General features: G+C 39.0%; 1 protein-coding gene across 1 annotated transcript in view; it reads left to right on the top strand.

The window, feature by feature from the left end:
* Window positions 1-25170, top strand: part of ADAMTSL1 (ADAMTS like 1) — a gene marked incomplete at both ends in the record, with an annotated part of 188679 nt that overhangs the window by 145331 nt on the left and 18178 nt on the right. The window contains 4 exons of the mRNA XM_080362499.1: window positions 2610-2737; window positions 6309-6437; window positions 14629-14808; window positions 16660-16794. Of these exons, the coding sequence (XP_080218625.1) occupies window positions 2610-2737; window positions 6309-6437; window positions 14629-14808; window positions 16660-16794 (572 nt within the window). The remainder of the gene's footprint in view (window positions 1-2609; window positions 2738-6308; window positions 6438-14628; window positions 14809-16659; window positions 16795-25170) is intronic.

Here is a 25170-nt window from a genome sequence, read left to right as displayed (position 1 = left end):
TTATACCAAAGTCTGGAGACTTCTGTAAATGGTAGAAAATGTTTTGTTTCAAAGAAAATTCAGATTGACTTTCTTAGGAATCCATTTTAGAGTGAAAAATCTTGGAGGGATTTGTGCATTGTTTAGTAAGCCTTTCAAGTATACTGTAACTTCCATCACTCAGAACCTGTCAGTACTTGATAATTCAACTTTTCCAAAACGGAAATGTATTTTATAACTAGACATGAAGCAGAATGTAAACAGTAGGTGATACAGAGTTAGATGTTTGCAAGGTGCCATCTGAATTAGTTACTGATATAGGTCCTCTAAAATAAATTTCTGTTTTGGAGATAATGCAATGTGGAGCAACTGAGATGAGACTGATTAAATATTAAGCTGTATTAAGTCCATAAAGGAGATTCTGAAGGCATGCCACTGACAGAAAGAATTGCTATAGCTGGTATTTTTTTCACCGCTGACAAGCAACTCTAAACCCAATAAAAATAGCAGTCTATGAGCAAATAGGGAACCCAGCCAAAATCATTCTGTACAAAGAGGGTTAGTAATAGATCTGCTTTCACGAAAAGCAGCTATGCCAAATTGTGACACACAAATAACAGAAAGAATTATTGAAAAGAAGAGGACATCAGCTTTGTTTGTAGAAAAGGACATGAAAACTTGTGTCAAAAAGAAAGGAAGATGGAGCTGCACTGAAGCTAGTTTGTTTGTGTTTTTTTTAAAGGCAGATACCTACCTGGCCTCTTTCTATTTCTGAAAATATTTGTGCTGTATCTTGAGGTGACTTGAACTGACGAAGAGATATTTACATAAGCAGAGCTGATTAACAACAAATTATGTTCCCTTGTGTTTTATGAGGTGTGATATTAAGCAAGTTCTTACCTCAACCCAAAGGTGACAGAAACATTTCTAAAGAAATTTTTAGGGTGTTGTGTGTCTTAGATGTAGGACTCGCTGGTCAGCCTACATACTATATTTGCACATATGCAAGTAGAACACACACAACTTTTAACTATTACATGCTAGTATAATTCAGGGCAAATTCTGAAGCTCTAATGAATTCCATGTAGAGATAGAACCAGTCAGTGTTAAACTAAAAAATTAACATGCAAGATACTGATAGATGCCAACACAATTTTTTTAAGTAAAGAAACTTGTTAGTTGGTGGCACTGTTAGCAGTGGCTTACTAGAAGGCTGCCCTGTTTGTGATTAAGGGGTAAGAAAGAAAAGATCCTTAAAAGCAGAAATGGGGAGACCAACCACTGGGGTTTTTTTGCTGTGCAAGAGAAGATTAAATTTAAAAATTATTAATGTTTGTGTTGCAAATGTAAATTTTTCTAGATGCTCACAAATTTTGGTGGACAAAAGGCAGCTCTTTCCATTTATTAATAATCATAATTATTATTACAAAAAAAGGGTAAAAAATAATTTTAACTCTGAATTTTTTCCTATAATAGATTTTGGTGGGTGACCATAATCCCGTTTGTTTTATAGATTTACCACAAATAGTGTTGTGCAATATCAAATGTCTGCTGCTTTTTGGTCCATGAGACAACAGTTTTCATTAGGGAGGTGGCAATAGAAAGAAACTCATTAATTCCAGGACCAGTGAGCAGACATTTATTGCATGTGTGTTTTACAGGCATGTTGCTCCCCCACTTTCACCATTGTCACTGTCAATCACAGCCTCAACTAAGAGTTTATGTACAGCAGCTGCTGAAAGTTGCTGATGAGAAAAGTAATTTATCATTAGGTTTTATAAACAGTTTCAGCTAAAACCTAAGAAAAAGGAACAATAATCATGAAATACACTGTGCTGAAAACAAAGATGCATAAGGTACAAGAGCCCGTGGACTGAATTCTTGTTTTAACAAGTCTATGTCAGGAAGTGATGGAGTTACACCACTGTAAAACCAGACTGTTTGTGAAAAGAAGCAGTACATAAAAGGTCTAAAGCCATATTCATCCCATCTAACCATGGGAAGTCCACAGAGATCACAGTAGGCTTCTCTTGCTGCCAGGGGAAAGAGAGGAAAGAAAGTTGGTTCAGCCCAAGAAGGAGCTGAGTATGCCTCTCTGCCTTCACTGACTATTAGCAGAGCAACAAAGACTGCTGCGTTTGTGCAAAATACTCAGCAATCCAAGAATTTGGAGCCTATTTCAGGTTTTGACACTGAGTCTGCAGTTCACTTCTTTGTGCTTATCTTCAGCAGGTTTCATTTTTCCCTTGCTATAATTTAGCTTGTTCTTTATTGTTACTACTCCTGCTTTGCATAACAGAGTCTAGGCAACTAATTCAGCATCATACAGAAGTGACACAGCAGAGGAGGAGGTTTCACAAATCAGGGGTGATATCCTAAGTACTCAGTAATCTTTCTCTAATACACATGATCAGAAGCAGAAGATCTGGGAGTGAGATTAAAATTTAATTTAAGTAATCACACCTTGTAGTCTCAACAGAAGACTTTAAGTTTCTTAATAGAATTTTCAATACAGCCTCAAGGCCTGAACTGTAAAAAAATTACCCAAGCCTGAAAAAATCCCAGTAAATGTATTCAAGTTTACACGAAGTAAGAGACCATTACATCTTTCTTTCTGCTTTTCACTCCAGGATGCTACTTCAGCCTGATGACTCCTTGCAAATTCTAGCACCCGTCGAAGCTGATGTGGGTTTCTATGCTTGCAATGCATCCAATGCCCTGGGATCTGACTCTGTCTCCATTGCTGTCACTCTAGCAGGTAACACTTCAGTCCCTACACTTGCAGGATGGTCCCTGCCTCTTGTATGATTCTGAACAGAAGCTCTTTGCGGGAGGAAGAGATGTCTGTGGAAGCTGAGCAGGCAAGGTGGGTCCACAGAGGTACACTGGTGATAACACAGGGTGTGAACTCTGGAAGAGCCTGAGTCCAACTTTCACAGTCATTTTGTTAGATTTGTGAATTTCTGCGGGAGATGAATGCTTGTTCTCACATGCTGCATCTGATGTGGTCTCAAGACAGCTCTCATCCTGGTTACTCACAGCCAATATGGGCAGTGCTGTCCAAGCCTCCCAATTCCTATGCCTCATTTTAAACCTATTGCTGGCCTCTTCAAGTCTAACAGGCTGATCAAAGGACTTACTGAAGTATACGGTAGGCAAGCCTAAAAAATACCAAAGCTGAAGACCTAGTGCCTTGCAGGATCAAGCCCTGTATCATGTTTGATCCATTGTGCCACAAACATGGCTGACACTGTTTCAATTGCTGGTGAATAGAGGTTCACAAAAAATTAACTTGTATGTTTATATTTCTCTAGTAATGGTTGAGTTGTACAGCAGACTAAATATCTTTTGTTAGTTTAGATTTCAGTTCTAAAGAAAACCCACCCAAATAAAAGCCAGCAGAAATGGGAGGTAGTGCATGAATCCAGCTTCTTCAAGGTTTGTTGGTAGGAAACATCAGCTGGCTCACAACCACATCAGAACTAGCAGAAGAACAGAAGAGGAAATGTGAATGGGGAGATGTTGAGTAAGATGAAGGGATAAAAGAGACAGCTAAGGACCCCGACAAGGCAGAGAAGCCTTAAAGGAAGAATATTCTATTTATCAAAAAGACAAAATAAAACATCTTAGGAATGCTGGGAAGCTTATCGATTTTTCAGACATCTCTGTTTCACTGCTTTACAATGTGAAGACATTTGGAGATATTCATTGTGCAGACAGTGACCACCAGCTGCCAGTGTATGATGTATGATTTGAGGAAGGAATAGCTGTTGATGACCTTGAGGTTTTTACACTAAACACAGAGAAATTTTCAGGTAAGATAAGCATAAAGAAAATCTAAGAATACAGCAATGGTGCGCACTGAAACTCTGATCAGTAAACCAGCTGGAAAGAGATGTTTTCTGTCCGTTAGAAGGAGAACAGTTTAATCCACCAGGGCGGAAAGGGAAGATCTGCATCAGAGCTACATATTATATGTAGGTAAAAACAAAAAGATTGATCCTTCATACAATGCTGTATATTGGGGATATCTTTGTTGAATCCCAGGTAGCGGGGCAGTGGTGCTACTGCTAAGACAGTATAATGTTGTATAAGGAACAACTCTGCAGTAAAACTCTGATGTTGCACCACCAAGAAGCTGAAAATTAGGTTAAACAATATTCCGTCAAAATTGCTATTCTGTCCATATTGCTCCAGTGAGTTTAAAAAGCCATAGTGTACAACGTAATTTGTGGAGACATTTTTGTGTGAAAAATAAACTAGAAAAATAGAAAAATAAAGAAATATAGAAAAACAGAAAAATAAACTGAGCATCAGGTATACATGTAGAAAAATAGAATAAACTGAGCATCAGGTATACATGTAGCACAGGAAAGCCATTAGGTTTTTTTTTAATTATAATTAACTAGCAAGATTGTAGTGAAACCTTTTTAGATGAATTAACATTCATGCATTCTAGACTCAAGCTGAACACTGCTTAGGAACTGGTATAAATTTCCATCTTGACTCCAAGGCAAAGAGTTGAACATGTTATAAAATGAGACCATAAATATCAAAATGAGGTACTGAGCAGTTTTTGGAACAAAGCAACAGCCTTTTTGGCATAATGGAAGTACTTTCTCTGAAAAAACATTGAAAGCCAAGACCATCTTTAGAGGAATCAGGAATGAGGCCGAAAGCTTATTTCATTGAAGAATTATTTTATTAGTTTAGCACATGCATGGAAAAAAAGACAGTGGAATATGTTTCCATTTTTCTCAATGGTTTGCTAGTCTTTTACGGGTTGAACAGCTAACAAATTTTTAATCTTTTTATGAGATTGTGGAAGCCAATCAGGAAAATAAAAAGCTCAAGGATAGCTGAAGAATTTATCTTTTCTCTACAGGCTTTGCCACAAAACATACAAACTTTTGGAGATATTTCAACAAGGAAATGTAACATTTTATTTTGCTATTCTTAGGCATTAAAAGTGACAAGAGAAAAAAATAAATACCCCAAACTGATATGAGAGAAATTCCAGGTGAAAGCCCTGGAAATAGAGCTATATGAAGCAACTTATAGTTAGGGTTGAATTAAATTTTCAGGAATCTCCATGAGCTCAATGAAACCAAGTTCTTTTTCTCACTTCCATCTTTACTTCATTGGTCACCTCCAGATTAATGCACAAGTTAAACCAGTGGTAGACATTAACCTAAAACTGCCACTTCCGTGGGCAAAGGAAGATATCTGAACCTGTTTTGTAACTGACCATTTATTTTAAAGAGGAAAAAAATGTTTTTCTAGATTTTTGGATGAAGACGAGTTTGAAAATACAACACTGACTCAAAACCAACCAAATCACACACTTTCTAAATGTTGTCATCTTCTGCCCCTCATTCCAGTATCCTGCCTACAGAACATTTTGGCTGGGGCAGGGGACCTGCCTTATTCCACGTCTGTTCAGCTCTGCTGCTTCACTCTCAGGGCCAAGTCTCAGTATTTCTGACCTGTTCTGTGTCACGTAGGTGTGCCTTTGCTGTGTACCTTCATAAGGAGTTGAAGAAGCCTCCTGGAGCCTCCAGTGGTGGGTAACTCCACAGCTGATCCCACATAGACATGCACATCAGCAGGGGAACACCTTGACCTACTTGCTTGCTGCCACAGATGCTGGAAGCACACTGAAACCAATTTGAAATATTTGTTGTAGGCAGAACAGGTGTCTTTGCTAGAGGTAAACAATGCTAACACATAGCACTGTTACTAAAGGCTTTAGATAAAACAAAACAGATTATCTGACAGAGGGGAACTTCTTTATGTCCCTCATCTTATGATATCCATTATGAGGAAACTTTCTGGCTATGGTCTGATCTTCTCAATCCCAGTGTTTCCACTGTAAGTTAAAGAACATATGAACGATGTGTAGAAACAGCTTGCATGTTGCTGTAAACCTCCTGCACTATTAATATGCCTGTAGTCATTCCTTGGGCTTCTTTCTCCTATGTTCGGCCTTTGGAAAAGGGTAGTATTTTTATTGCAGTACCAGGAGAACACCTTGTTGCAGCTCCAATTGTGCTGGCATTCATTGATTCAACTGGTTCTCATTTGTGTCCATATGGCTTCAATGCTATTCTACCTCTGCTCTAAGTATGCTTTTTCTTTTTCCAGTACAATTTTTCTCATGGAATTTAGTGGCACTGTAATATTATAAAGAACAGGTGGCCTCATATTCCAACGTTTTCCCATATCCACCTGTCCGGTGTATGTAGTATAACACAGAGTGTCCCAGGACATCTGTTCTATGCAAGTCTGCTGTGCTTGGTCTGACAAACTGCGGTGCTTCTTTTATACAGGAAAGCCACTGATAAAGGCATCAAGAACCACTGTGATCAACACTGAATCACCTGTTGTTACAGTTGATATTGGAAGCACAGTGAAAACCATCCAGAGAGCAAATGTTACAATTAGCTGCCAGGTTGCAGGTGAGAAATTACTTGGTCTGCCATGGAGGTGCCTTTGGCTATAAATTTCTGTGGGGTTCTTTCCTATATTGGTGTCCCCGGGGCAGCTGGGTGAAACTGCAAGGTTTTTCTAGGACTCCGGAAAACTTCTTTACTTCCATTAATTTGTAGGAGAGAAGTTGTCCTCCTTTTATCAATACCAACTAGAAAAGTATGGTGGCTGAAGAAAATCGGTCTGGGACAATATCACAGGAATCTCTGTTAGAGATCCGTGTGAAAATATGATGTGGATATAACAAAAGTGAAATACATTCCTACTTGTTGGGGAAGTTTGATGACAATGTGAAAGCATGGATGGACTTTTTTCCTTATTGATGGGGTTTTCAAAGTCCACACCACTTCTTTTCCTGCCAGACAGTTTTTTTCCAAATTAAGGGTGTGTAAGCACATTCTTTTTCTGATTTTTCTTTTTTCATCTTGGAGTGCAGGAATGCAAAGGAATTCTGCTGAAACAGGGTTCTCCCTGGAACTGTTTTCCAGCCAGAGACTGAATGTTCCTCAGTCTTACTACAGCAGTTTTCCTCTTGACCTTATCTGTGTGTTGGAGTTCTATGGCTGTTGGTGAGAATAGTGTCAGTATGGAGAGGATGGGTGGGGGGAAAGAGAGAGGGCTGGGAAATCTCTAAAGACTCAGGGCCAGACCTTTGATTCATTACACTTTCATCCATAGTATGAAGGGGAACAGGATGGGAAGGGAGAAGCTTATAAAACGCAAGGTGAGCTATGCTGAGTGTTACACAAATATCTGTGGTGGAGACTTATACTAAGTCCCTTAGGCCCTTACTTTAGCTTCTTTTCCCTAGCAGCTACTTCAGATGACTCTAAATGACATGGTTTAGAGGTGGACTTCGCAGCGCTAGGTTAGTGGCTGGACTCGATCTTAAAGGTCTTTTCCAACCAAAATGACTCTGATTCTATAAGGATCTGCACTGCAAATATACAGATGTCCTGCTTTCTGTACACTTCCTGCTCAGTTTAAGCACTTAGTGGTTTTTGGTTTTCTTTCTTCAACTACTGCCAGCCACACTCATGCAAATTCTTAAGTAAAAAGAGTATTTGGCTCGAGTTTCACTATTTGGTCATCTGTCCCTCAGCAAAGCATGCCCAATAGCTGTGCAAACACTAAGCTGAACATCCCAATTTATTAGTTACTCTTGGTGGGATTAATTAAAGAAACATATAGTGTTGTTTTTCCTAGTGTTTCATGAAGGAGTTAATTAATTCTGTTGACCTCTCAACATGAGACACTAGACACTCCCTTGCAATCAGATTGATGTCCAGTTTCTTTTAAGGAAGCAGGAGATGAAAACTGTACTCTCTTTCTCCAGTCCACTGTATGGCCACCTGCACTGAGAGTGTGTGAAAGAGACTAATTATAGTAAGAACATAAATTATTTTGGATTTTTCTCTCTGGGTTCTCTCAGCTGCAGATGGGGAGGCTACACAGATGTAGACAGTGATTGCTGATTTAGGCAGTGCAGGCATTTCCCTTCAGTATAAAGACATCATGAAAAGAACAGGATGTGGCTGAGCAAAGTCACCACAGTTCTTATGGTATCAGAAAACTACAGGAGGGGAGCACAGCATGTCAAGACATAGATTCAATGCTTTTTTTCAAGAGGGAAATCATCCCTAGCAATTTTATGAAGCCTGCCTACTGTGAGAATATATGTCCACAATGCAAAATTTTAGCAGTGTCACAACAGAGTCGCTGTCTGCTCTCTCAGAAGGCTTTTTGCTATCTAATAGCATTACTGTATAATGAATCTTTTGTGATACAAAATAAATTTGCTTAAATCATAATTTTCTTCATGGAAGTTTATGTTCTCTTACTGCCTCCACAGAAAATGTCAGCTACGTTTGACACCAGCTATCAGTACTGTTGAAATTATGATAAATCATAAGCCACAAACTGTGATGTTATACAGGGGATAAGAGAGTGAGCAATGAGAATGGAAATATTTTATAGGCTCTAGAGTCCTATTTTCATATAAATAGTGTTAATAATTCAACAGCAATTTAAAGAAGCTTCATATGGTAAGACACGCAGGAACAGACTGATTTCTATCAGCTCTCTCACTTACGGCTAGACAAATACCATCTCATAAAACCTGTTGAAGAACATGACAATAAGTATAATTTTATAATTTTCCTTCTACTGTAAGCAGTTTGTTGTTGTTGTTTTAGCATCAGGGTTGGGATTATCCAACCTTTTAATATATTTTTATTTAGATCAGGTCTAGAATGATCAGGTCTAAGAAGAGTAACATGCACAATTGCTTCAGTCACCAAACGTGTCATATTCTAGTGACTTCTTCAGAATAGATGAACTTTAGAAGTTCTCCAGCAGGCATAAACAATGAAATGGCCATCAAATCATAGGAAGTTAATATGCAATGGTTAATGATAATGCTTAATGACAATAAAAAAATAAATTAGAGTGTGAGAAGGAAGTGAACATAATTAGAAAGCAAACTAACATAAATAGAAATTATGTGGTGACTTATGTAGATGAATAAACTGTTCACACAGCTTTGTAAAGCTATAGTTTTTTTTTTCCTTCTAGTACTTTCCCTCTAGTAATTTCAGGATGTCCTGAGCCAGCACAGCAACTGAGATTTGTTCCGGATCAGAATTTTGTGCCTGTTAATCTCATCAATATAAGCTCTGTTGCTATCACTGTATTGTACAGTGTGTAGTAAAGGACTATGCATGTATTGGATCTTGATAGTCTGGCTCATATATGGACACATCTTTACTGAGAATGAGCAAGACAGCAGAATAAATTTTTGTAAGAGAAATATTAAGTGTAAGGCTCAGTTATGACATTTTCTAAAGCTGCTCTTGCTGTCAAGGGACAGAAACATACACTTGCTGCTGACAGGTGTTGATAAGCCTGAAGAAGGTTTCTTAAAAACAAGATACAATGAAAGAGAACATTACCAGAGCCTAGGGAGTAATTTTATATTGCTCTTTAACTTTTTATGAAAGGCATAAGCACTGTCAAAATCTGTGTTCTAAGCTGAAATCTATAGATACTAGCAGTAAAACAGGGGAAGACAAAATTATCCTGGATACACTGCAGTTTAATTGGCCCCTGATATGAATTATGTCAGGATAAAATTCTATTTCAGTTATACAACAGAAATGGTATTCTGGTTTTGTTCAAGCTTAAAAATCATTATTATTTCACTTGATATAACTTCATGACTTTGTCTATAGAGGTAAATGAATATTTTTTTAAACACAGGTGATTGTGGTCAATCCTAGACTTAGAATTATAGAATCAGAGAATCATTTTGGTTGGAGGAGACCCTCGGGATCATTGAGTCCAACCATAACCTAACTATAGCACTAAACCATGTCCCTAAGAACCTCATCAATATGTCTTTTAAACACCTCTAGGGATGGTGACCTTCCAACGTGTGACAACCTTTTCCATGAAGAATTTTTTCCTAATATTGAATGTAATCCTCCCCTGGCACAACTTGAGTCCATTTCCTCTTGTCCTATCACTTGCTACTTGGGAAACGAGACCAACCCCCTCCATGCTACAACCTCCTTTCAGGTAGTTGTAGACAGCGATAAGATCTCTCCTCAGCCCCCTTTTCTCCAGGCTGAACAGCCCCAGTTCTCTCAGCTGCTCCTCATCAGACTTGTGCTCCAGACCCTTCACCAGTTTCATCACCTCCTCTGCACTCTCTCCAGCACCTCAATGTCTTTCTTATGATGAGGGGCCCAAAACTGAACACAGTATTTAAGGTGGGGCCTTACCAGGACCAAGTACAGTGGCACAATCATTTCTCTAGTCCTGCTGGCCACACTATTCCTGATACAAGCCAGGTTGCTCTTGGCTTTTTGGCCACCTGGGCACACTGCCAGCTATTAATCAAAAGCTGCAGATACTTTTCCACCAGGCAGCTTTTCAACCACTCTTTTCTGAGTCTGTAGCGCTGCCTGGGGTTGTTGTGACCCAAGTGCAGGACCCGGCTCTTGGCCTTGTTGAACCTCATACAATTGGCCTCAGCCCAACAATCCAGCTGGTCCAGATCCCTCTGTATGGCCTTCCTACCTTCCAGCACAACAACACTCCCACCCAAATTGATGTTGTCTAGAAACTTACTAAGGGTGCACTTGATCCCCTTGTCCAGATCATTGATAAAGAGATTAAACAGAACTGTCCCCAATACTGAGTCCTGGGGAACACTACCCATGACTGGTCACCAACTGGATTTGGCTCTGTTCACCACAACTTTGCAGGCCTGGACAGTTCTTTATCCGTCAAAGAGCACACCCATCCAGGCCACGAGCTGCCAGATTTCACCAAAACTGATCCTAAACACCCACCCAAAAGTCACCCAAGAGTCTTACAGATGCTTGTGACTTTCAGCTGGGGGATTTTCTCTGAACTTCAGAAAGCCAGCAGCATTTTTGGTCCAGTCATTTTTATTGCTGTGGGCAATTTCACTTCAATGTGCAGTGTGGGAACAAATTAATCACATCAGTATTGCTAGGAATCTTCCTTTTGTCTTCATCACTTAAATTGTGCAGATAATCATTTGGATGCCAAAAGCCCCAATCACTCTGGCTCAAGTCTTATTGAAAATACGGTTGGATGTAGAAGCAGAAATCAGTTTTTAAAATCTAGTTCTTAGGACCTTTCTCCATAGTATCCTTCTGGCCATAAGACTTCCAACAGAGACATCTGCCTGCAAGGTGTCATGCACCATTAGTCACAGCTGAGTTAGAACAGGTTTAGAAGAGTGACTTAAAATACATTACTATTCTGTCCTCTATATCTCTCTCTGATGTTTCAGCTTGCAGTATTTTCAGCTCTCCTACACATTCCTTTGTTTTCCATCTGTATGCTGGAAGATGTATTTTTCTAGTTTGTACCTTGCTTTGTGACCCATATTTTTTCATCTGCTATGCCAGATTCTGGCAGGTAAGGCATTATTTTAAGAATATTGTGGCATTGGAAACAAGTCACCACTGCTGTATCCTTGCATCATTATGCTTCCTTTCCCTAAAAGCTCATCGTTTAGCAAAATTATTGATTGGCATGCACAGTTCTGCTTGCTAGCTAACCCAGGTAGCCTTTTTGTACTGGATACATGCACAGTGATAGAGGGGAAAACTGAAGAAGAATAAACATGGTTAACTATTCACCACCTAAAGGCTTACCTGCTGAGCAAAGTGGGGTTTTTTTCCAGCTATAATAACACCTCTCAGACTTTCTGTCTCTGTGATTGTTTCTACAAGGCAAACACACTCAGCCCGCTGTCCACTGTCATTCACTGTTACCCAACAAAACTGATTGAAATGCTCTTGCTACCCCCTGTGGCAATGCTGCGCAATGATGTGTTTGCTCATCCTTTTCCTGGCTGCCTCCTATTCCTGTCTTGCGGCTTACATGCATCACTAAAGGTGAAAGCACAAAGGAAAGTGAAGCTGCTGCTCGTTGACATACACTGCTCATCTTCCCTAAACCAAACTGTAGGAACAGCTGTACAGGTTAGTTTCAAATAATCTCCTGTTAGCATGGAAACTTCACATTCAAGACAGAGGAAGCACACACTTTGTAGAGTAAATAGCAGTCAGAAAAAGTTTACTGTAGAGGTGCCAGACATTTTGTAGGTACAGGACACCTTTCTTAGATTCAACAGTAATATCTCAACAGTATTGCCTTCAACCTCTTATTCCTTCTTTGGGTAACAAAGAGGACACCAGAGTATCTGAGCAACAGTCTGCTAGAAGAAATTTAGTTTTGTCTGTCTCTCTGTGTTTATTTATTTATTTAGAGTCCTTGCTCTTGAGGACTGTGGTCATATAAAATCCTCATTGCCACTTTCTCTTCTTCTTTACCCTTCTCGGCACTCTTCATCCCTTCCTCTTCTCTCACTATTTGCAGTTGTCTTTCAAATTTTTCAAGAAAAATTTGAAAGCTGTACTCAGTACTAGTCTAAAAAAAAAAAAAGAAAGAAAGAAGATGAACCCTGGTCAGTATGGGAGAAAGCTTTATAACTTCATAATCTTGTGATTGTTTATTTATGATGTCCATCACTTGATGCATCCATGCCCAAGTTTGGTAATAGCCATAATGTGAAAACCTGTACACTGTAAGTAGCTTAGACTGCTAAAAAGAGTGGATCATCCCTTCACCAGAGTGGCACTGGGAAAACAAATGTTTGGATGTTTTCCATCTCAGGATCTGCAAAACTGAAAGAGTCCATTTTCTCTCCTTTGCTTTTCAGAGCTCACCTCTCAAACTTCCTTTCCCCACAATGGAAACACAGTAGACACACAGGCTTGAGTAAATTCAAGGGCTGGGGTTGTTTGCCATTCAGCAGTTGTCTGAACTCCCCTGTGGACTTTGTCTGGGTGCTCTGGAAAAAATCAGGATGAGATTTTAAGTGGTGGTCAGCCCACTCATGCCACATAGGCCAAAAAGCAGCAGCCAGATGGAAAGCTGTGCACTGGTCCCATCTCAGCAGGAGTGGGGAGTCAGAAACAGGCCAACTGCCCACCCTTTTGAAAAAGCTCAGCTGTAGCAACACAAACAAGAGTAAGCCTTTGGAAAACATCATAGACAAGAATTATTAGTTCTCTGGGTATGCCATGAAGAGTCCAGATTATCATGTGCTGTTTACCCTTAGACAAAGGTGAGAAAAACCCTGTGATCTTTCACAGACTGCTTCCTGCAACTTTCTGAATGTGGACAAAAGCCTCTGCTCTCACAGGGCTTCAGCTTTTCTTCCTGGCTGCCAAGCTCAGATGTACTCATTCCAGATGTCTTGGCAAAATCACCAGGTGACTCTGGGAGAGGTGGAAACAGACCACAACGCTTTGATGTGGAAGAACAGGGAAAATCTCCCTTTCTCGCTTACATCTGTACATACTTAGCAAGCCACCTGCAATCAGGCAGTTACTACAAATACAGAAAAATGGGTGGTCGTGCTCAGTGAGCATGGCCCAAGTGAGGTATTTCTGATGCCAGGCCTGTGGAATTGACAAACAGAGTAGGTTTTGGTTTTGGACATGGAGACACAACCTAAAAGATACCAGCAATGGGCAAAGGGACATGTTGCTGTGACATAAGGCAGGGAAAGATTTTGGTGGGCAGCAGATACTTAGGAATAACTGCCTGTATGCATGCCCTTAAGCTACAGTAAACACAAGGAAACAGCATGTTCATATGAAAGAGATTAACTGCCTCCCACTTAAGGAGAGTACTGCTAACAGGGAAGCATGCACTCCAGCAGTTGTTGAGATTAGTGGTGTGCTACTCCTCACAGCCATAGGTCCACACAGTATCGTTTTCTCCCAGGTACAGCTCCATAGGTCTATCCCATCTATTGAGACTTCCAATACTGTTTTCACATAAACCAATTGTTTCATAGTCAGTGACACTAAATTACCTGATCTGGTATGCATTTCAATTGAGGTAGAAATCCCTATGCCAAAGAAATACTAGCTACTCCAAGATCAGAGGTGTTGCCAGCTATATATCAGAACACATTCCTACAAGACGGTACCCAACAGAGATAGCTGGACCTTAGATCCAAGCACAGAAAATGGGATAATTCTTCCTATAGTGGGTTATAAATCTGTAACAACATGTTGCCAGAGACTCCTGGTGAGACAGTGGACACTGTTTTTCTGAAGATGTAAATGATATTTTTTTGCATAATTTCAAAAAAATAAGATTGGATGGATTAATAGAAGTCCTTGGAGGGCTTCTAACTGCACAGAAGCTACATCTGGCTCAGAAAGATCCTGAGCTAAAACCACTGGGAGGCTGGGGAGGCATCAGCCTATGGCTTCTTACAAAGACAGGGTACTGGGCTAGATTAACCTTCGTTCTGATCCAATAGAGGCTTGCTTCTAATGTAATGAGGTCAGAGTTCACTTGTACAACTCCAGGACACTAAAAGAGAAGACTTCAGTTTTAACTCTTCTTCTCTGTCTTGAAGGGATACAAGAAACAAAAATCCAGAAAATGTGAAAGAGTTGACAAAACACTTCAGAACTGCAAAAAATGTCAGTCGGAAGTTGCCTTGAAATCTTATTTTAATCTATCTTAACATATTTTGTCTGTAGCAACCATGACACTTTATCTTACTTGTGGTATGTTTTGTCAATGTTTTTCCAGGTGTTCCTGAAGCAGAAGTTACTTGGTTTAAGAACAAGGTCAAGCTGTCCTCTGGTCACCATCTGCATGATGGGCTGCTGCTAATTGCAAATGTTTCTCTGTCAGATCAGGGCTTGTACTCCTGCAAGGCAGCCAATCTTCGTGGGGAAGTAACTGAAAGCTCCCAACTGCTGGTTCTTGGTAAGTCCAGGGTATTTTCCACTTGCAGCATTATTAATGTGGCTGCTGGCACATCTAGTCTGCAGAACTAATCAGACAATGTGGAAAGAGGGAACGGCATACAGGCAGCCTTGTTCTAATTAAAGAGTCAGTCTGCATTTGTTCTCTGGGCATCATTACCTGAAACAAGGTGGTGGTGTAAGGAAGATGGATAAGCAGAAAATGTCTAAGCACAAAGACTGCACCTCCTGGTTCTGACATATTCAATTTCACTCTTTCAGCCTTACTAGCTAAGAAAAGCATTTATTCACCATTTCTTACAGTGGATCTCTTGAAATGAAAATGATGCCACTTTTTCCCTGTAAAGTGCTCTGCTGCTGCTGAGCAGCCCTTCTCCACATGGCTGTGTGGTACTGACCTGTTTCATACCAAACAGGTGCATAAACAAAATGCACTTTTAAAAAGCACTTCCCAAGTTCAGTGAAGGGTGAAGCTTACTTTTTTTTTTGATTTCTAAGCAACAAACAGAAAACCCAGCTGAGTGATTTGAAAAGATGATGTCAGCTGTGAAGCATGTGTGAAAGTGTTACCTGGTGGTAACTCTATGTGTAGGAAAGGGGTTTCCTTTCCTAGTAACTCATTTCTATCATTTCTCCCTCTCTGGCAGACGAATGATCCAGCCAGACTTTGTAACTGCTTCTGTACATTTGATTGTGAAGTGTCAAATTTTAAAATCTGATCCCTGTTATTGGTGCAACACCATTAAAGCATCTGTTACAGCCCTCATCTCTCATGACCTGTGTGAGTCCAGGCTCCATGGATGATGCAGCTTCCAGAGGAAGTTTTAAAGCTAGATTTCTCAGTTTCACAGATAACAAAAAAACTCTTTTATGAATGTTTGTATGATTTCTCTGTGAATCCACACTGGTTCTAGAAACTCTATCTAAAAAAATCTGAAAAAATAATCAGCTGGGTTTCAGCCTCTAATGAAACACTCCCACATGATCTCTAAATCCTTTTTTGATTGTTATAAATGACTTAGTTTTTAAAGACAGAAAATCAGTGTGAGTTTTGCCAGCTGCTTATGTTTGTAGGCAAATCACATATTTAGTTCCTTGCTGGAAAGAAACAGGTCAAGCATCCATGACTCATACTTCTGGTGCTGAATGTGATGAGCAAGGGAAAACTTGCCTAGTTTGTGCTGTGATCTAATTGGAAGGGGATGAAGCTATCATTCACTTAAATATCTCATCATTTCCATGACAAACAGAATTGGGAATGATAGGCAGCACAATTGATTTTAAAAAATAGGATTATGGTTAGTAAAGAACTAATTCTTGTAGTTCTCAGCATAGACTTGACCTCTGAACTCTCAGCCCTTTGGAGCTCTGCCCAAGTATACCACAGGATTTGAGAGGGTTATAACCATATTTAATCAGTGCTTGATCCAGGTTGTAGCTGACATGAAAAAGTTTTCCACTGACTAACATGGACATTTGATTCAGTTTCTATTAATATGCTGTATAAATTTGCTTTTTCATTGAAGCTGATGTATCTCCTTAGACCATGTAACTTCATCACATATGAAGAGGGTCAACCAGAATGCCGTGTTAGCCTTCAGACAGAATTTCTTTCATTTTGTAGTCATACCGATCCAGATTTTTTTTTAATAATTTGTCTAGTGTCTCACCTAATGTGAGAAAAACCAGACCTTTAGTAGTTGCCCAAAGTTGCTTAGACTGCCTCTTTGAAATAGTAATATTGCAGCATGGCAAGTAATGCAGCAATAACTGGTGGTGGGTTTTCTGTTGTCCCTAAAAAGTTTTCTGCTATACTGTTGCTCATCACTTCAGTCTCCCAATCTGTTACTAGAGCCTCCACGACCTCTTCCTTACCTAGAAGACTTGACATCAGTGCTTTCCAGTGCTGGGACCAGCACACGTTCAGTTCTGACCTCTCCCTCAGGAACAAAAATGACCGTCAGCCCAGGGAGCTCTCCTCTCATAGGTAAGTCAAGTGCTTTAAGACTTTTTTAGATTAAAAAGAGTTTAGAGTTTAGATTACAGTTATGCATCAGGTTATCCAGCCATGGAGCACTGGGACAAAAGACATCAAACCAACGGCACATTGTTAGTCATAATCCCTGCCAAATTGTTCTCAGAACTCAGAAACTCATTTTAAAAAAATGAGATCCCCTTATCAGCATAGTGTCCCAAAGTGGCATACAGAATGATGGCTCTGTTGTGCCATATTTTCTAACAGTCTGTAAGAAGCAGTCCCTGCTCTGAGGGGCGGGTAAACTCATTCAACATAAGACATGGCAAACTGTTGTGCCAGTTAATCTAAAAGAAGAAATGCTTGTGGTTCTGTTTTCTTTCCTTCTGCACTTGGGTACTAGTCTTTCCATAAGTCTGCTATTCACATTATATCCTTCTCTTCAGAGCCTTCTCTAGAGTTTTGCCTATCACTCAAGACATGTTTTTCTTTTGCAAGCTCTCTGTCTCATTCTATTCATTTTACTCTTCTTCAGTACATCACACAAACAATGTCTGTGCAAAACCATATAAGGAAATAATTTCAAATACAATATTGTTGAGGGTTTAGATTGCGGGGTGACAATAAAACCCTGGCAGATGTATTGTTAACCTCCTCTCCCTTCCCGACTTCCCCGTTTTACTTCTCCCTCTAACCCCTCCCGCTAAGGACAGACAATTGGGAGGGAAAGAAGGACAGAGAGAAGAGAGTTGGAAAAATTAAAAATGTTTTACTAATGCTACTAATAAGAATAGAGAAAATAATACAAAATATACAAAACCAATCTTGAAAGTCTCAGCAACTGCAGAGCTGGCACCCAAAGTCCTGGATTGAACTCTGCAGCCACCCGGAGCTGGATTCAGTCTCTCACTAGGCCTCAGTTCGCAGGGACGACTAGCAAGGTCCTCTCCTAATGTCGGCCATAGGGAAAAGGGAAAAGAAGGCAAAAGGAACGAGATCCCTGTGATCTCCCACTTTTATATGAAGTATTCATGTGAATGGAATGTTATACACAGTTGGTCGGTTTCTTAGTCACCGGTTTCTTGTTGTCCCTTTGGCGAGGTGTCCATCCGTGCTTATCAATCACTTTGCCTTCCATTGCTATGTTTACCAAAACATGTGTCTGGTTCTCCAGGAAAATGCAGCTAATATGAAGGCTTTAGCTGACAGGCAAATTCACTTAAAGAGAAACTTGTTTTTAACAAAACCAGGACAAATATTTTCCTATTTTCATCCTTTTCTGCCTTCCATTTAGTTTCCTTCTCTTTACACTGCAAGTTCTCTTATATGCTACAAACTCCTTTCAGATCTGTGGGCATGATTTATTTGCAAAGAGAATCTCATCCTTTTCTAAAGTTCAGGGTATGTTTATTTTAAAATTTGATTTCTCACACTGATCTTGAGCCTCTACAAACTGTCAGGCTCAGACAGGCAAACAGATTCTCTAATGGCCTTGTTACTGCATACAGTGACATCTTGTCAAGTCTTGCGCTTTTAGAGCAATCTTTTATCTTTTTAGATGCAGGGATCTGAAACTTCTAGCAAAAGGTCTGTAGCTGGCCTGAATGTTTATAGCTTTGGTATCTGCACCTTCCAAAGCATTATTTGCTTACATTTAGTAGCAATTTTCAGATTTTATTTTCACAGTGGAAGCTTTCTATTTATGTTTTTAGTTTGATATGGTTTACTTTTCCCGAGTGCTGACATCTGCATACATTTGCAAGGGCTTTTAGCATGCAGCTCTGGATTACATTTCTGCTTACACAAAAACTGCGCTGAAATAGTCCTTGGTGGGTGAAATATCTGAAGGTATTTATTAGTGTTGAATAAGTCATTTTGAGCACCATTTTATTATATTCACTGTTTTAAGACTGAGTCACACTGCTGTTTCATCTGTTTCTTCTCAAGTTTCCAAAAAGAGGTCTTCAGTAGTTGTAGGGATTTTTTATTATTTGAAAGCAGTAATTGAACCACAAAGGGTGTTCTGCACTGCCTGTATACAACCACCTCTAAATGAGTTTTATTTGACTATGTTGCCCTGTATATTGCCATTCCACTTCAGGAGCAAGGAAACTCCATGAATCTTAATAGCAAAGTAACAAACCAGTTTCATTCTTGAGGCAATTCTCTCCATTTCACTGGAGTTTTACTGACCTGTATTATTAAAACCAAAGGGAACTTCCTGAGAGATTTTTCCTACTGAAAAATGAGCATGAAACAGGCTATTTGATCAATTAAGAAGCTACAGTCCAGTGTGCTGCATCACACTTTATCACCAAAATAAATATACAAAGCATTCAGTTTCCACGTATGTTACGTAAATATATTGTCTGTAATTGTAGCAAAGAATATGGATTAATTCACAATGAGAATAACGGTTAATGAAAAAAAAAAGACGGACTCATCTCTCAGATATTATTTTAATCTACATCTAGTTTATTCTGTGTGTAGAGAAGGAACTAGAACATGTGCAAAGGAGCAGAATTAAGTGTGAAGGAGTGATAAGTAAGTTTTGCAGTACCTTTATATTTTGAAGGAGTTAAAAGATATCAAAGGTGAAAAAATATGTTAGAAACTTGGATAAATTCAGATATGAGTTTGCCAGGGTTTTAGAGAAATGGGAAAAAAAACAAAAAAACAAAAAAACAAAAAAACCACAAAAAACCAAAATAAAAACAAAAACAAAAACCAAACATCTTCATTAAACACTGGGTTTGTGCCTTGGAAAGAAAGAAAGAAAATAAAAGAAAGAAAAAATAAACAAACAAAACAAAACACACACACACCAAAAAGAAAGACCCCCCACACAAAACAAAAAGGTCAAACAGAAAATATTAGAACAGCATCAGGAGGTTAAAGTTGCAAATGAGAAATTGTTTGGAAATTAACAACTGTATAAAATATAACAACAATTAACAAGCTGAGTTGAAATAAGAGAGCTGGAGCCTCCAGACTACAATACATGTTATGCACTTTCTGTTACAAAGTGGACCAATGCTTCCACCATCATTTCAGCCATTTGAAACCATGAACTTGCTCTCTGGAGTCAGCTCCTATGGGTTTCTTCTACATAAATTCCAGGGGGTTTGCAGAAGGGAAGGGTCAGCAACATAACACAAATACCCGATTTCGTGGTGTTTCTTCTCATTGTTAAGGGTCATTCTTACCTGGCAGGGGAGACACCATGATCAGACAGGTGGTTTTCCCAGGATAAGGCTTATTCCCTGGACTTCAGGTGTGTTGACCCCTACGATTTCCCCAAAAGTGGGAAACTTGACTGCATAACTTGTGGTAGTGGGGGACTGCGTTTGCACTCTGCCCTGCTGTTTTGTTTTTTTTTCCAGGCATTGGACTCAATGATCCATGTGGGTCCCTTTCCAGTTCAGGACATTCTATGAGTTGTGTGCCTTTACCGTAGAATTAGAAGAAAATATCTGCTAAAGACCTGCCCAATGGAGTCAGCAACCCTCCCATTAAGATCTAGCATAAAATACCTTTGGTCCTGAGCTTACAAAACTATTTTGTCTATGTACTTACTTCTGCTTCTAAAGGCTTGAGATTTCAGCTGGCTTTCTAGGTGCAACTCGTTATCTGATTAGAGAGGATGATGTAAATCATGGCTTACACTGATGCTTATCCTGCTCTTTTGCAACTGTTGGAAGTATGAGCAGAGCACTGCAGTCCTCCCCAGTCTTCACTTTCCTTGGCACATTGCATAATAGACACTTCTGCATTATTGGCCTATCTGAAGGACAGGACTTTCCTCAAAGCAGAAGGTAGAGCACCCATCATCTTGGGATTATCTTGAGATTTACAGTAGTGCAAACTGAAAATCAGTGATGAGCAGGAGACTGTCACACACTTTCTGATGTCCTTGGTTCATGACAGGCCCATAAGGAGGCTTTATATCACACATAACATAGAACATAGTAAATTTATAAAGTGATAGCTATTTATATTTATTTGGAAGTCTTTCACATTAGATCTTAATCTCATTAATATATCTGGTTTTGAGACTTTTAAAATTTTGAATACACTTTTCCTGAAAATTAGTAATTAAAGTACTATATGAAATTCTGCCCTTTTCCTCAGAAAGAAGTTGCTTTATTTGTCACCTGATAAGAACTTCTGGTTTTTAACAATATTCATGACTTTTTGACTTCTATAAATCCTGATTACTTTGTGGAATTATCTTTTTGAATTAGAGTTCAGATCCTAAATTCAGATATTTTCAACAGAGTTTCCTTAAGTAAGCTACCAATATCACTGAATTTTTTTACACAACTCCCTGGACAAATTTCCTTGGATCTTGACGTTTGTAAATGTTAATTTTGGTAAAACTGAAGTTGTAGGACTCAGTGTGTGTGACTTTTAACATGCCTGCAGAAAAGGCTTTGGACCTATCAAGAGTATTTGTTTTAATTTGGGTTCAAACTTGTTTTCTGTATTCAAAGATGTTTCAGTAATGAAGTCTGAAAATCCTGTAGTGAGAATTCACTACAATTTCTCGATTTTATTGTGACTTATTGGAAAACTCAGTAGACTTGTCAAAAGATAAAAAATGTTATATAAAAATGTCCCCTTATCTTAGCACAGAGGAACACTGTATTTATTATGGTTATAGGGCATAGTGAAAGCTGACGCTTTAAAGACTTTGACTTACATACGTGAATTATATTTCAGTGAGGATTCTTGCAGAAACATTGGAAGATAGGTCAGAAAATAATACTGCTAGGAATACAGAAATGTGGGAGTACCTACAAAACATCATAATGAAGCAGAAAAGGTTGAGGAATATTATACTTTGCTTGTAACAGCACAGTGTTTCTTGGCATCTATTGGCTTTGTTAAAAAGTTTTGTTGCAGATGAGCTCCCTGAGTTGCACAGAAAATGTCTGTGAACATATATGACCCATTTTTCCCCAAAGCTTCAGGCTCATGTCTCACAGGTATTTGTAGAAATCTTCAACATGTGTGGTGATTTTTGAAAACATAACATGCACTTGAGGATATGCATATTGAAGGAAGGAGGATTGCTGCATTGCACATGGTATATAATTAAATAAAGGGTTTGGACTGAGTTCATGAGACAGACATGGAACGGAATGTATCTTTATTTTGGAATGCAGCACAGGCTCATGAGTTTAAAGAGAAATGGCAGCAAAAGCAGCTAAGATAGCTAGGATCTGAAATGAATAGAAAGTCTAGCTATTACTTGGCACAATGGAAGACTTAAGCAGTGTCTTTAAAAAGAACAGACATCCAAGAAAAATTTAATATTGAGATAATGGTAGCTAGTCTATTTGAAATTATATATTGAGATAATTGTAGCTGTTGTGTGTAGCTGCAATGTATATTTTGAAGCCTCACTGTATCATGATGAAATGTTCACATTTTGGCAAAATTAATAGCAGCAATTTTTTGGATCAAAAGAGGAGATGCCATCAATATGAACACTTTTGGCATTCATTCTTTTTTTATTCTTTGCATGAAATGAACTAATGCAAATCTTGGAGCATGACAGTTATCTTAGGAAATATGAAGGTATGAATGAACCTATAGGGAAAAGCCTAGACAATTATTTGGAATTTGGTTCTGATCCTTTTTATCACTCGAATAACAAGTTCCCCAGTTTGTTCACTGGGAACCTGCTGTTGACCCCACCTTAGGGTTCTCCTGTTTGTAGGAGTTACTGAAAATAACTGTGAAGTTAGATGCTAAAATGTACTTTTTTTATTACCAGAAAAGTACACTCAATTGTAACAAAAACAAAAACAAACAAAAAAAACTGCTGCTCTATATTTATTGTGTTCTCCCTGATGACTTCCATATCAAATTACTCACCTAACAAATCAGAATACAGTTTTACTAACTGCTAGCACTGCAAGCACAGTCCTAGAAAGCAGACTTCTTCCTGTCTTTATACGTTATCCCCAGTTACCACAGAGTTAGAGAGGCTTAGCTGTCAATTTCATTGCTGCTCCAGAAGATGAAGAGCTGGACTACAAATTCCTGTTCTGCAAATACCGATGTTATTTAGCGATGAAGTTATTTTTAAAACTATAATATCCCAAACTTTTTATTTTAAAAATGCAAAAGATTCCCCTTATCAAAAGCAGTATTTCCCTCTCGTTTTTCTTTTACTGGCGGTAGTATACATCACTCATTTTATTTCAGAGTCACTTAGATGCCCAGAAGAGGCTCCAGGGGCAGAATGGAAAAATATAATTATGATGGCCACCTTGCTTGCAATGGCCAGTCTTTTGAGTATGAATAGATCGCTCGTTCTGAAAGGGCCAACTGCATCGGAGACACGTCTGAAGTTCAGGAGAATTTTCTCTTTTATTATTTTTTTTTTCTCAGATGGGACCACTTCATGTCTGTGGCTCACATTTGCTTACCTGCAGATTTAAGGGTTAGCTAGATGTGGCACTGAACAGAAAAATTAACCGAGAACTTTTTGAAAGTCCTTTGTGTATTATAGTGAGTCAAATGCTGTGCCACTGACTACTTTAGGAGAAGAAACAGATCATACAGATAGACTGGTGCCATGATCAGGACAAAACTCTTTCAGCAGAGCCACAGAAGTTAGTGCTGTAATTGCTTGCTATATGCCATAAAATATGTAAACTTAGGACTGATACTTGTTCAAAACCAGTGTGAAAAGCAATAAATGATACAGATGAACACAACTGTTCTCATCAGTACAAATCTCTTGTAATGTTTGGTGGTATAATTAAGACCAAAAGTATATCTTCTTGAAACGTAAGTTTTTCCTTTACTCCCTTTTGCCCTTCCCCTCTCTACCAAGAGCCTACTCTAAATTTTCCTAGGTTTTGCGAATTGCTACTGCATTAAAATTGGAAGCAGAAACAAAAAATAATTTACAATTTGCACAGAGTCACCAAAGAGAAAACTCATGAGTAATTATGATTGAGCCAGTGTCTGTGCTCCCCTAAGGAAAAAGACAGCTGCAGAAGTTGTGTAGTGGGAGTCAGATAAAATCATGACTACCTGAGAAGTTATTTTGCACAACATCATTTTTTCCTCCCAATGCTCTGTAATAAATTGGACATTGTGTTTGAAAAGTAGTTCTAACGTTGAAGAATATTTTTAGCAGCTTTATTTTACACTATAATACTTCTTTTGTGATAAGGATAAAGCACCAAGTGCATTCATGGGATAATCTGTCCTGTTAAATACATTTCCCGTTCCTTTCCTTTTATGTCTTGGTGAAAATTCTGCCTTGTCACATTATTTACAAAAACTCCCAGGTAAGTGACATTTCTATATCTGTGAGAATTTAAGTTAGTATCAAGAGTATGCCATTATCATTGTAATTAATTCCCTAATCAGACTCTATCACAATGATTATGCTCCAAATATTGTATGAAGTTCATACAGTATTACAGTATGTTACTTCTACCTCAGACTACAGAGCAGCATTTCATTGAAATATGTGAATTTTCATTTGCATTTGCATACTATTTACATTTCAGTGTGTACAGTGCATGATCATACCTCTGCTTGGTCAAACATTTTGATCACGCTGATATGGTGTTTATGTGTCCTGCTGCTGCCACGTTCTGAAAGCAGTCAAAAGAGCAAGACCCTTAAGGCAATCTGCTGCCTTGAGTTTTTTTCTTGCCTGCTGTTTTGTGCCATGAATGAGCTAATCTGAGACCCACTGATCTACAGCAGTGGTCCAAAATGCTGCCACATAAAATAATATCGCTGGCCTCTGGGGCAACATCTGTTTAGTGTAAGTTTGGTGGTAGAAGTTGAAGCCTTTTCCAGGATCACTGACCTAGATTCTGTTCTAACATAGATATAAATGATGCATAGCTCCACCAAGGCAAGTTCTAGTGAAAAACTAGGGGTATCAGACTTCCCACAGGTATCCCAGTTTGGAGACTTGTTCTGCCAGCTTATTCACATAAAAGACCTTTTGGCCTCTTGGAAAACTTGAGCTTTGCTCTAGAGTAAGTGTAAAGGTTATTTCTGACCTGCTGACTAAGGGATTTATCCATTCAAAGTTGTGAAGCACGCTCGCCCTCTGTGTTGGTTCCCAAAACCTCTCCCAAATGGCTAAAGCACTTTGTTAACAGGACAGAAGTTACAGCCTTTCTGAGGCAAGCAGCACTGGCCTTCCCGCACCCACCTGCCCTCCACCTCCCGTGCTCTGCCTTTTGGTATTTGCCTTGTGCCACAGGGAGTTTCCTGAGCTGCTGATGTCTTGGGATGTAACAAGTTCATTATCTTTGCAGCTTGGGCTGGTAACCACATTACATGCTAGCTCTTGCTCTGTCTTTGTGCTGCATGTGCCTCTTTTGAGTGTGATTTTTTTTC

This window comes from Nesoenas mayeri (assembly GCF_963082525.1).
Source record: "Nesoenas mayeri genome assembly, chromosome: Z".
Classification (NCBI taxonomy): domain Eukaryota; kingdom Metazoa; phylum Chordata; class Aves; order Columbiformes; family Columbidae; genus Nesoenas; species Nesoenas mayeri.
The sequence above is the reverse complement of the archived record's forward strand: the minus strand, read 5'-3'. Positions and strand labels throughout refer to the sequence as shown.